Raw genomic sequence first — 13,642 nt, 5'->3', positions numbered from 1 at the left:
TGTCCTCAGTTAAAAATTACAATTGTATTTAACCATTTAATAACTGTGAAAATAAAAAATTTACAAACGTTTACGAACTTGTTTTATAACAGTTATCAAACTATAATCTCTTATAAATCTTTACAAAGAATGCATGGGAGTACACAGACCTGCTTTAATGATTGGAATATCTGTGAGTAATATTGATAAGGGACATAACTGCTTCCTGGAAAACTCTGTAATTGTTGTTAATTACATCGTTGTACAGAATGGACAGGTCAGAAAACTGCTCATTAAAGTATTGCTCTGCATATGTACATTCCTCTTCTGTTTGGAAAGGGCAGACGCCATATGTTGTTGGTGTGGTGAGCGCAGATCCCATTTCTTGTAAGTACATGTTTGCTGCGACTGTGGAATTGGGTAGCAAATCTTCATGTATCTTTTTAAAACAACCACCTTCCCCCAAAACATTTGGAACACCTTTCCCTGCAATCAATGTTTCTTGTTTAAAATGACATACACACAAAAATTGATATACGTATAATTTAAGTAAATGCTTTAAGTATACCTGGAATTCTGTGGGCATTCCATGAGTCCACTACTCTTTTTACACCAACACTGGCCATCTGGCAGGCAAGATTTGATACACAGTAGCGAGTGGTATTGTCTTCTATGTCTATCATTTCTTGGTCAGTCAGCTGAATCAAGGCTTCCTTAATTGGGTAATTAACCCGGTTGTTTATCTCAGGCCAGATACGCTCAATTCTGTGGTTCTGTTAACACAAAGCAATATTGGCATCTTCTATTTTAATGAATGTAAAACAAATGGTCTATAGCAGTGTTTTGGTGAACAAGGGCTACAACAATGAATAACATAATCTGGGGGGGGGCTACTTTTTTGATGATATAGTCTACTCAAAACTTTTGTTTTATCTTACTTGATACGTTTTATTGTTTCAAATGTTAACATAAAATAAATAAACCAATAAGTTAATATAAAACTGTCATAAATATTCAAATTGAGGCTATTAGTAGAATGTGCTTTGGCGGACAACTTGAAGACAACTTGTCTATAGGGTCTTATCAGGTATATAAATGCTCTTACATTATTTATAAAAACAAAATACTCACACTTGTTGAAGGTGTTTGCTTGTATGGCTCCCTTCCTGTATTATATCTGTATGGTGATAGGATCTCTTGCATAAACAGACATAAATAAAACTCTTTCCCACAGTCTACACGTACTTGATCCCACATTCCATTAGAAAGAACAGCTGGTCTAAAATACAGCAGAAAATGTTAATAAAATTCTAAATGCAAACAGTTGACTTCAAAACACATGAACTAATCTTAAATTATCTATTTAATTTACCATAAAGGTGAAGTTATTTTTTACTATAAACTAACAAACTCACCTGAAAACCTCCTCATAGATGGTGAGGTTGTTTTTGATAGGCATGGTTGCATGACCCACGACTCTGAAACTGTATCCATCAACTGCAATCACATGTGTAACCCCAAACATCACAAGTTTTTCATTTTGGTCCATGTGCATTTTGTGACCAAAATATTCAGCATTGTACGGAACTGGGTTCAGGTTTCGTGCACCCTGGAAAGGTAAAGTGTAACCAATGATCTTTAGTCTACTGGTTACAAATTTAAGATTTATAATGTAATATACATATTACCAAATGGGCAATAGTACAATACTACAATAACAATATTAAACACTTTAGCCTTATGAGATGTAGGACACCTGAAAACGAGCTTGGTGGTAAGGTTGATTGACAAGCCTCAGTGCTGCTCCCACGCGGCGCTCTGAAGCATGGAGACCCTTTGAGGCCAGGTAACCTGTCATCATTTTTCGTCCAAACGTCGGTCCTGTCTGTAAACAAATTTTCATTATACAGTAAGATCTCAATCTTAGCACAGAGAGTATATTTCTCATAACTAAACCCACCTCTTGAATCGCACTGGCCACTGCCAACTCCAAAGAATCATTCGACAATTGCCCCCTCGTTACCAGCTTGCGGCTGCCAAGAAACTTCTTGATGCTGGATACTGACTGGCCTCTATTTATTCCAATAGCCGTCAAGGCATTGGAAACATCAGAATAAGTTGCTCCGTTACTTATCATATCATTTATGAGTTCAACGTGGTTCTCTAGCACTGACCCCATCTTGACTGACAACAATCTGCCATCTGATGTTTCGCCAGCGCACGTAACAAGAGGTTTCCAGAGTTTCCAACTCTCGCGAGACCAAGTTTGCCGCTAACCACAGCTTCAAAAACAAGCGCTATATTATTATTATTATTATTATTATTATTATTATTATTATCCTCTAAATTATTTATGATCAAGGGGGGGGGGCAGATTTGGTTTGAACATTGTGTAGGCCATCATTCATTTTTTTAATCTAAAATTACATAATGTAATGAATCAAATTAATCTTACATCAAATTAAATTGTTTTCTATTCCTATAGCAGATAAAATATTATTTTGTTAGATTCAACATAGACTTTAGACATAGACTGTTATTGTAGGCATATCAATAGATTCAACATAGACTTTGTTATCTACAATTATAGGCATATGACATAGGCTACAATGGCCATGACATTTTTTAGAAGCTGCATCTGAAGTGACAAATTAGGCCTACAATTGTGATTTAAATATCAAACTAAAAGTGGCTGCAAGATTTTCATTTAATCGATTGGAGAGTCATTCACATTTGTTAAGTTTTAGCAGGTGGGTTAAATCAACAGCCCCAATATATTAATCATTATATAAATATTTGGTGGGGGGAGGTGTCATGTAGCTGTAACATTGGCACATATTTATTGTAAATATGTGGCTATGTTACAGCTAAATATTTACTACAATAAATACTTTTGCAGAGATCATTAAAATAATGTATGAATCATTGGACAGCACGGTAATAAAAACACTATAATAATATATAAAGTAATAAAATGTACTATAATAATATGGTTTAAATGTCTTTAATTGTATTATTAATTATTCATAATATTAGGTATACTTTTTCATTTATAATGATTAATACATTACTATATATTTTTAAATATCTGTAAGCTACAACATCCATTACATTAAAACATTTCTGTCATTTTCATCAACATAAAAACAATTAACATAACAATAGGCTAGTTAGGCTACTATAGGCTTCTTAGTGATATGTAAGAATATATTGAGATATGTCAAAGACACTCTTTAAAAAAATAACAATACCTGAACAACAAGTGTGTGAGATCTGAAGGTTTTTCAAAAACATGAGATTGGCTTAAATTCGGGACATTGGGCAGCCGTTACGGGTGGATCGTCCAATAATAGTTTAATTTATTTATTTTATTTAATAATAAAAGATAATTAATTTCAAACTGAACCAATCATAAAAAAATAAATACATATGCATATAAGTAAATTGATATAATACGTATAGAAGTATTTTCATACAATAATAGTTAGATCATAATAGTTTTCTTTATTTTATTCAATAATAAAAGATAATGCATTTCAAACTGAAGTTACTGAACCAATCATTTATTTTTAAAATAAGTAACTTTACATAAATGTATATACGTATAGAGGTATTTTTTTGAACACATGTGCCTCGCCCTCGACCAATCTGACTCCTTCACGCGACTGACTGTCACTGCCAACTTTAAATTCACACTTGAGTTATAAGCTACCGAGGTTGTGGAGGCTCGACGTTAGCATATTTTGCGGAGGTTTTAACTGCTGCCAGAACTCCGGTGCCTTATCAGTGCATATCTTAATGCGCGCCTATATAAAAAAACAAACAAGATGCTGCAGCCAATGAGCAGCCGGCAGGGGCTGGCTGCAGGATGACTCAACCTCCTCGCTCATGTTTTATCTGACAATAACTACTCATGATTTTGCTTCAGTATAATTTTCGGGACAATTAGAGCAGTATTCGGGATTCGGGACAGCAGCTTAGATTTCGGGACTGTCCCAGATTTTTCGGGACATTTGGTAACCTGACAGATAAAGCTTTCCAATCTCCTTTCCATTCCTGACCCATTCTGACCCTATTATTTCCTTTCTGATCCTTTCTGTTTTACATGGTATAATAATAAATAGTTTATAATAAATAGTTTAACATTAGGATATTAGTACCTTTCACTTTTATATCAAATCATCTCTTTCCCCCATTTTTTTAATGAGCAATTCAATAATAAAAAATCAGTTTTATTAAGAGTAACCACCAGAAAATCTGCTTAAAATCAACTCAGAAGGTGGCCCATTTGAACTGAAATCAATGGCCCATTTTATCTTAACACCATAGTTTTAAGCATTAAATTGGGCCAGTAACAAATATATATATATATATATATATATATATATATATATATATATATATATATATATATATATATATATATATATATATAAAATCTGAATTATTTGGTAAAATCTGCATTTTATCTCACAAAGACCCTCAAGACATAGATTATTAAACAGTGTACACAATATCGTTTACTAACATTGGTTGTAGGCCTATTAGTAATTGTGTCGAGCAAAAGTGGCCGTGACAGATGAAGCATCGATTCGAAGCTTGTGTTGTTAACGTTGAAATCACATGACCAATGACAAACGAAGCTTAACTTTCTGCTCAGTCACTTGCGCGCTTCGCTTTGCGTGTCTGAACATTCGAACCCCGTTCAGTCCGTATCAGTTATTTTCATTATATACATTTTAGTCTCCCATAACATTGTATAGATATGATTGTATGAACATATACTTGTGCGTGTGAACATTATTTAATAAAATACAGTATAAAATGGTATGACTAACTCATACCGGAATTTACTGCCACCCTTGAATGAATAAAATACATTTATTTATTGACCATACACACACATTTGTCTAAGCTATTTGTACACATAATATTAATATTCATCTGATTTTCATCAAGTTTTTGTTGCATTTACGGGGCTTCTGACAGAGGCGCCTGCTATATGCTTTATTAACCAAAAGATGGCGCTGTTTTCGACACCCTCTTTGCGGCTTCGAATCATGGTTCGAAACAGTAAGAGAAGTATCGGCGCTCCATTCGAGGCTTCATGTTCCATCACTATTATATCCAACGTCACGCCTACTGGTTGAACATATTTTTTTTGCATAGAGTGGGAGAGGAGAATGATTACGCTACAACACTTATATGTTAAAACTCATTGGCTTGTTTATCATTGGAGTGTTTATAATTTGTAGAACCCTTACGAAAATTAACCATGGTTTTATTGTGGTAAAAGTGTAGTAACCATGTTTTTTTGGTGAATTGATTACTATGAGCAAAACCATGGTTTTACTACACTAACCATGGTTTAACTATGTTTTTTGAAAACCATGGTTATCAAAACCATGGTTATTTTGTGGTTACCATGGTTTTACTACAGTAACCATGGTTTTTTGGTTTTAACTGTAGTAAACCATGGTTAATTTTCGTAAGGGAAAACAGTCACCATAAAGAAAAAAGTTCCTCGTCAACCATATTTTTATAAGGCCGGAACGCGCAACTCGTCACCTATGATTTTTTACGGCGACTTTACAAAAAGAAGCTCAAAGTCACGTGTTATAGCAGACTTGGCAGTCCGTACACTAAACTTCCGGTGGGCGAAAACGCGCTCAGGTCCCAAAAAGGTCCATTATTTCGTTTTGGTTTTATTGTAAATTCATTTTATGCATTAAAACAAAATGTGACAGAAACAAACCGAAAATAGTTCTAAAATGATTTTTTTATGTTCACATGTAGAGTGGAATTGTGATAAATGAACGGTTTATTCGTTTTTTCGTTTTGAAGAAAAAAATGAATAACTGAATTATCCGAAGGTACACGGACCTAGAATACACGCACACTTGTTTTTTTGTTTTGTTAAATAATTAGACTTTAAAATTCACTTTAGGAAGACAATACACAAGGCAAACATGATTTTTAAATAGCGCATTTATCATTAAAATCCCATTCAACATTAATGGTGATCTGAGGGGGCGGGATAGTGCCAGTGAGGGGGCGATGCCCCCTCACGCCCCCTCGTGGCGCCGGCCCTGGATTCTTCACACTGTTTTTTAATCAACGGGGCTCTAAAATGAAATGAATGACAACTATAGCAGATTACGACATAAATTTCCATTGATTTCTTAACACTGTTGCAAGTTGAGAAGCTTTAATATACATAATTTGACTAGTTTAGCCTTAGTTGCATTTCAGTTTTATCACAACCAACTCGATTTACGACTGCATAAAAATCCTTCCTTGGCATATTGCGTTACAAAACAAAACAGTGTGTAACCGATCGCATTTCTAGTTTATGTTAATTAGCTTATACGGGCTACGTTAATTTAAACAGCTTATAAGGGCTGACTTCGCGTTAGAATCATAACATAAAACAGGGAACGTAAATCACCTTGTGTTTTTTTAAACTGGGGTGAACAGAGCGAAGACTTTACAGTGGAAAGAAAACTGCATTGTATTGCTACAGCATCACATTGTGTAAACTGCATTTATAGTAAGGAAGTGCACATATGCAGATATAATAGGAAATAGCAGTAAATACACACACCTTGCTCTCTTCTGAAGTTCACGCGCACTGTGAGACCGTGGATTGAAGACGGCGCTAAAACGCAGAGTAAAGACGGGGCAGAGCTAAGAGGGCTCAGCTAAGGGGGTTGCGTGTGCGGCACAGTCCTTGGCTGGGGCCCTCAAAAGTTCATGGGCCCTTAGAATCGTCCTAACTTTCCCCCCCCTTACGGCGCCCCTGTATATGTGTATACATATGAATGGCCCCTACGCTAATAGGATTTTGTTTTCTTTCTTCATGTCTCGTCCTCGACCCCAAGGACAATGAGACAAACAGACCCAGTTCCGGTAAATATGAAAGTCGGCACACCTCTGATCTACTGGCTGATCTTCAACGTGATGCCCAGCTGATGCCTGACCAACGACCACCGACAGAACCTGCTTAACCTCCGCCTAATCTCCTTATCCGTTTCAGTGTGTATATATAAATATATATCTCCCAAGGGTTTTTCCCTCCTAGGACTTTTTTTACTTCCCTGGCTAAGCCTGTTTTTTTTTTCTCCTAGGGGGTTTTTCAACCCGTGGAGGCAGCCTTCTTGGGCTTAGCTTAGCACCCTCTTCTTTACGTTACATTAGTAATACGCACGCTTATAATGTTGATTCATAGCAGCAGCAAATTTAGCTGCTTGTGCTATCGTGTAATGTGTTGTGCTATCTGCCGATTTTCTGTGCTTTCCACTGCGTCTATTAATGTAAAGCTGCTTTGAAACAATCACCAATTGTGAAAAGCGCTATATAAATAAATTTGAATTGAATTGAAAAATTTAATTAGCAATGACACGGTTATCGATAAAGTGGCTGAAACCAGTGCACTGCTAAGGCGGCTACTGATGTTGTAGATGCTATTCACAATGTAAACTGTACTGTGACTTGAACTGCAAAAATGTGTTCAATATGCCTCTTTGTGGAACAGTGGGATACATTTCAAAGGCTTTATTTATTTCGACTTTTGTTCTTTATTTATCAACCATCCTTGTGGAATAGTGGAATATTTTTGTTAACTTCTCAGTGAATTATTATTTTACCTTTACATTATTTGTTGAAAAATGACATTAATAAAAGCTGCACAATAGTAAGAGCTGAACTGTTGGTTCTTTTATCCAATTTGGAAAAAGTGATAATTTAGAATTTCACCATGGAAAAAGTGGGCCGGTCTTGGGCCTGAAAGTCCCGGGCTGAAAAGTGGCTCCACTCCGGCCCTACCTGGGGGTCTGGATGGATAACAACATTAAATTTGAAAAGCAGATAAGTGCTGTTGTAAAGTCCTGTTTCTTTCACCTCCATCTTTTAGCTAAGGTTAAGCCATTTCTGTCTGGTAAGCATTTTGACATAGCCATGCATGCTTTCGTTACATCCAGGCTGTACTACTGTAATTCCTTATTTATTGGTGCTTCTCAGAAATACATCACCCGTCTCTAAGTAGTTCAAAATGCAGCTGCACGCCTCCTCAAAGGGAAACGTAAATTTGACCATATTTCATCAATTCTGATCTCGCATCACTGGTTACCGGTTAAATTTCGAATAGATTTGAAAGTTTTGTTCTTTGTTTTTAAGTCTCTACAGAACCAAGCTCCCCAGTACTTATCTAAACTGCTTCACCCAGTCTCTCAGTCAAGATCGCTTAGATCGGGTGACTCAAACTTACTATCTGTTCCTCAAACCAGGTTTAAAAATAAAGGTGACCGTGCTTTCGCAGCCTATGGACCAAAGCTATGGAATAGCTTACCGCCTTACATCAGATACACCCAAACTTTGACACTTTTTAAAACTTTTCTCAAAATGTGTTTCTTTGCATTAGCTTTTAATATACCTTGATGTATTTTGTCATTTGTCTCTGCTGTGTGTTTTGTTGATGTTCTGTGTTATGTATTGTATATCTTCTTGCCTTGTTTAGGACTTTGGCCAAAGTTGTTTTTAAATGTGCTATACAAATAAATTGTATTGTATTTGTGAGCAAGCAGCCGCTCACCTCAACATCGAATGGTCAGTTTTACAAGTATGGAAGCATATGGGTAGCATAATTCAATTTAGAATGTAATATGCAATATGACAATGCAATATGTAAAATGGCAATGCATTTCTGTATTTAAGTTTACATTTTCCATGCTTGTATGTGCAATGCTTGGTGCAAAATAAAAATGAAAATGCAATACTTTAATTTACATTTTCCATTTTCTACAGCCCTGTTTTAAATACATATTTTAATGCTTTAGAAGTTGCAAAATTAAAATGGAAATGTATTACCCGAACTGATATAATGTGTTTCACATGGTCAAGCAAAAACTGTAGCAAAATTATAATTTAAATGTAATTCTCCCTAAATGCATTTACATTTACAGGTGGGAAACTTGGGATTGCATTTTCATTTACATAGAGAGCAACGGATGTAGCAAAATTAAATTGGAAATGTATTAGCTGGATTGATTAAATGTGCTTTACATGGTCAAGCAAAAACTGTAGCAAAATGATCATTTAAATGTAATTTTCCCTGAATGCATTTACATTTACGGGTGGGAAACTTGGGATTGCATTTTCATTTACATAGAGAGCAACGGATGTAGCAAAATTCAATTGAAAATGCATTCCGAGTTGACCACGCCCCCGCCCCGTGAATCATTGCGTCAAGGCGGGCCAACAACTCCCATTGCCTGGCCTCTCACGTGGGAAACATGGCGGCAGCAGGGCTGATTGAGAGTGTTATATTCGCTGACCGATTAAGTGAAGCATAAACAGAGAAATATTAGTGTTTATGGAGATTATTTCGTGTCTGTAGGTGACAGAACTACAGCATTGTTTGGTCCTCTCACCGAATTGTGGCCATTATCAAACGCTGACAAATGTTTGGTCACTAGTTCACCTCGCACTGTCCTGTGGCTGCATTTCGTGCCTTTGCATTCAAGTAGCCCACAAACAGTAGCGGAGTGGCAATCGGGAGAGTCGGGACTTTTCGCCGGTGAACCGGCAAAAGCCGGTCTGATAATAGTTATACATTGCGAGTTAGCAACACAATCTGGCCACCTGATGTGCGGCCGATTCCCGCTGGTCGAACTGTGCAGCCTCTCTGCTCAACACAGTATATAAAAAATATAAAAGTGCTCAACCCGTTCGGCAGATCCAACCATGTCTAGGATTTACAAACATACGGGGATCAGTGAGCGACCCCTCACCAAATGGCATATCCTGTTGGCCTTTGATGTAAAAGCACCTGTTTATTGCAGTATGTATGCGGTTAGATTTGTCAAGCAGCCGCGTTGTGCTTTCACACTCTGTTTGCAGTTCGCTGCAGCTGCTGACCGCTGCTTTTGCCTATAAAATGATCGTGTAATTGACACTTCCTGCGGAAAAGCGCAAAAACAATATAACAGATCATCCTTTTTTTTCACAAAACAATATACTTTAGATATTATTTGATAGACTAGTAAGTGTGGATTAATGATGTTTAAAATCTCTAGCCTGGTGATTGACAACCACTTTGCAATACAAGTACGCTCGGTGTCTAGCGTATAGACAGTCACAATCAAGCTCAACTTCAAACCTAAAGCTGGTCACTGAGCCATCAAATATGTATCTTTCTCTCTCTTTAATAAAGGCAGGAATCTCTGTGTGTGGGTCTGTCTGTCTACAGTTTTATTATCTGGCGGATGTGTTACTGCGGACCCAAGGGAGTGTAGTGCCTTTTTTTCTTGCAATATGGACATGCAACACATTTAGAATTAATAAACTTTAAAAATACTACAGAACAGCGCAAGCCGGAAGCGGCGTGCCTGTCACGCGTCCTGCGAGAACAGCATAAGTGAAACAAAACACAAGAGCAATACTTTTAATAAGGTAGCCTAACATTTTTCTGACAAACAAACATTCCCGTATCAGAAATAGCAGCACAGTAATTACTGACAACGTAAAGGGTAGGCTGTTTAAATAAAACAACGAAAATAAATGAACAAAGTTCAACAAACTGTAATAAAACGGTAGCATACTTTCAAAATCAAGTTTATTTACAACACTTACACCATCCAGTATGTTTTTTCATCAGCAGAACAATAAAGAAGATATTTTGCAGAAACCCCAGTGCTCCGTCATGAAAGTAAACCGATCCGCACACTTTAAGAGCAAAAGCATATATATCCAATACAACGGTAATCCCCCATAACTCTGTGTGACATATTGACGTCTTGTGAAGCAAATCAATCAGTTTTTGCAAGAAACTGAATGTTATTTACAACACTATTAGCGTGAATGCCAAAGCAGGAATTGTCAAAATTTCTGTCCATCACTGTAGTTCATCCAAAACAAACCAGAAATGAGACTCAAAGTGTTAAATACCGGAATTATCCTTTAACTTAAAATTACATATTAAACTAAATTGATATGTATTAGTAAATTTACTCAGAAAATGTTTGTTATACTTACTTATATTTTTTTTTAAAAAAACTAAAATTTGCTTTTAAGTTTGCTTTCGAAAAATGAGGCAATCGGTTTCCTTAGTTTTTTTAAGTAAACTGAACTTGTTAGAATTTACAGTGTGCCACCAGTACTCTGTCCAAGCAGGTCTTGGTCTTCAGCACCGCGGCGATGAGCCAGCAGCGCTCAAATGCGCATCTTATTAATACCAGACAAAGTGAACAAGTTGGTTCTGGACAGAAACATCGAAATTTAAACATGGTTTGTGTAACGTTACGTAGGCTAAATCCCGCGTTTCTGTTGTTTTCTTGTTCTTGACGTCCGCTGAATGCTGGATTTTTTATTTTAAACTGACGCTTCATTGCAGTATAGCCACAGAGCTATTTAACAATGAGCACGATCTCCCGAGACACTACAATATGCTTCTAATAATTTATTAATAAGGGCTGTTTTCTTGTACAAAATTTAATATTTTAAGTTAAATGTACAGTGTTAAAACAAAGACAAGATTCGAACAATGTTAAGATCAAATGCCTGAAAGTGTGTGTGTGTATGTGTGTGTTTGTGTGTGTTTTTAAAATATTTTAAAAATAAAGAAAAACAAGACAAGCTGTGCAGTTTGTTTCTGTGTTTATGAACAAAATGATCGCAACACAATTGTCTGTGATTCTAGGGGCCAGGGCCGGCCCTGTGAGACAGGGTTCAAAATCACAAAAGCAAGAAGGAGAGGCAGAAATATCATTGGCCACCGAGCTATAATCAATGTCCCAGGGCAACGTGGGGGTAACATCGCCCTTCGTGCTGCCATTTCACAGCATGGGGTTCTCCTCCGTCATGCCAAAATGGGCCCTTAGAACACACCTCACATTCTCTCATTTTTGGACAGATTGCACCACATTGTCACAGCAGGTATGAAATGCACCAAATACAATACACTGTCATCTGGGACAATGTGTCATTCCACCGCTCTGCTTTGGTCAAGAACTGGTTTCAACACCATTCACAGTTGACAGTACTATACCTTCCACCATACTCTCCATTTCTAAACCCTATTGAAGAGTTTTTCTCTGCATGGCGGTGGAAGGTTTACGATCTCCAGGCTCAGATACCGCTCATTCAGGCCATGGAGGAGAGGACGCCTGTGACCAAGTTGACACCGTAGCTGTGCAATGATGGATTCAACATTCAAGATGGTTCTTCCCGCTTTGTCTTGCTAATGAGGATATTGCTTGTGATGTTAATGAAATTCTCTGGCCAGATCCAGCTAGGCGAAGAGATAATGTATAGTATTCCTGCTGAAAAAACAGCACAGACCAGTATCATTCACATGCTGGTTTAGCTAGTGGTCACCAGCATATCAGCACCAAAACACATCATATGCTGGTCTTGCTGGTATGACCAGAATGGGATGCTGATGCTGGTATGCTGATGACCACCAGCACCAAAACACAGACCCGTCGCCAGACCTCAGTCTTAAGGGGGGCATATGAAATGCATGGGAGGGCACACTTATTATTAGCCTACAGTACGTATACTTATAATAATATATACTCTATTCGCGCAGCACGTAATCATCACGTTAAACAACCATCAGCAATATGACCAGATAGCCTATAGCCTACACACCACATTACATATAGAAACAATTTTATGAATATCCATAAATCTATACAACATATTACATGTGACACCAGACATCTCTCAAACATTGCATTTTAAAGCAGTCAACAGAGGGATATGCATTGCCATGAGACACGTGCACACACACACACACACACACACACACACGCACGCAGACGTTGAACCTACGGTACTGTGGAGGCAGCGCTGTCGTCTCTCCCTTCCCTCCTGTCAGTACAGCGGCAGGCGGCGTTTCTCCGAGCAGAAGCTCCTCATTAATAAAGTGTCCACTCGGAATTAAACTTGTGAGTGAGGTCCTTTTCAGAAGCAAGCTGAATCACCCCAGTGAACAAGTCCATATCTTCTGAATGTAGTAGTCTGTTAGGCCCGGTGTCGGGCTCCACGGTAGAGGTCTTCACAGGTCCACTTAGATCCGAAAACCCGAGGTCCGACCCGTGACCCGATCGGGTTCGGGTCTAAAAGTTTCACATGTGCCTCGGACACGGGTCGGGTACAACAATAGCGGTCTCGGGTAATTTAAAAATGAATGTGTTTTTTCTGAATGGACTCCAGAAGACCCGAACTCTCTCGCCTGTGTGCGTCAATGTCCTTTTCAAACCTCTCATCTGTTTGCCAAGAGCGCTTGCGACATTGTTTGTTTGTCGGAAGGTTTATTTTCGTTGAGACAAACATGTCAGTCAATTATAAATTTACATTTTAGCGGTTACGTTGGTGTCGTCGTCAGATAACAAAGTAAAACCAATGGAGCAGCTCGCCAAATTGGTTGCAAGCCCACCGGAGTTTCTTTCTGTCTGACTGCTGCGCGTCTTTTGGAGACTGTTGTTGGGCTTTTAACCATTTGCGGATAATATCCATCTTAAAGCAGTATAGCTAAGCGAAAACTCATCCAGTTTAAAAAAAGTGCGGTAACTGTTGAGCGCATAGTTGAGCGGCTACACTGACGTAGGCTACGTCACGTACGTGTCGTACGTAGCCTCGTGATAGGCTGTTGCAGTGTAGC

At 37.8% G+C, this 13,642-nt stretch overlaps 2 protein-coding genes across 3 annotated transcripts in view; both read right to left on the bottom strand.

The window, feature by feature from the left end:
- Positions 1-13,642, bottom strand: part of plpp4 (phospholipid phosphatase 4) — a 220,873-nt gene that overhangs the window by 67,659 nt on the left and 139,572 nt on the right. The window lies entirely within an intron of this gene.
- Positions 114-2,158, bottom strand: LOC135750827 (uncharacterized). Its single transcript, XM_065269842.2, has 6 exons — positions 1,940-2,158; positions 1,736-1,864; positions 1,395-1,588; positions 1,111-1,258; positions 548-752; positions 114-465 (listed from the first exon to the last, which is right to left on the bottom strand). Exons 1-6 carry the CDS (start codon positions 2,156-2,158, stop codon positions 155-157), a joined length of 1,206 nt encoding a protein of 401 aa, XP_065125914.1. The 3' UTR covers positions 114-154.

This window comes from Paramisgurnus dabryanus, chromosome 20 (genome assembly GCF_030506205.2).
Source record: "Paramisgurnus dabryanus chromosome 20, PD_genome_1.1, whole genome shotgun sequence".
Classification (NCBI taxonomy): Eukaryota; Metazoa; Chordata; class Actinopteri; order Cypriniformes; family Cobitidae; genus Paramisgurnus; species Paramisgurnus dabryanus.
The sequence above is the reverse complement of the archived record's forward strand: the minus strand, read 5'-3'. Positions and strand labels throughout refer to the sequence as shown.

Coding starts and splice junctions, on each gene's coding strand:
- LOC135750827 (XM_065269842.2), bottom strand. CDS start 2,158: ATGGGGTCAGTGCTAGAGAACCACGTTGAACTCATAAATGATATGATA. Junction 1,865..1,939: donor TGGCCAGTGCGATTCAAGAG/GTGGGTTTAGTT, acceptor ATTTGTTTACAG/ACAGGACCGACGTTTGGACG. Junction 753..1,110: donor AGCAAACACCTTCAACAAGT/GTGAGTATTTTG, acceptor TTGTGTTAACAG/AACCACAGAATTGAGCGTAT.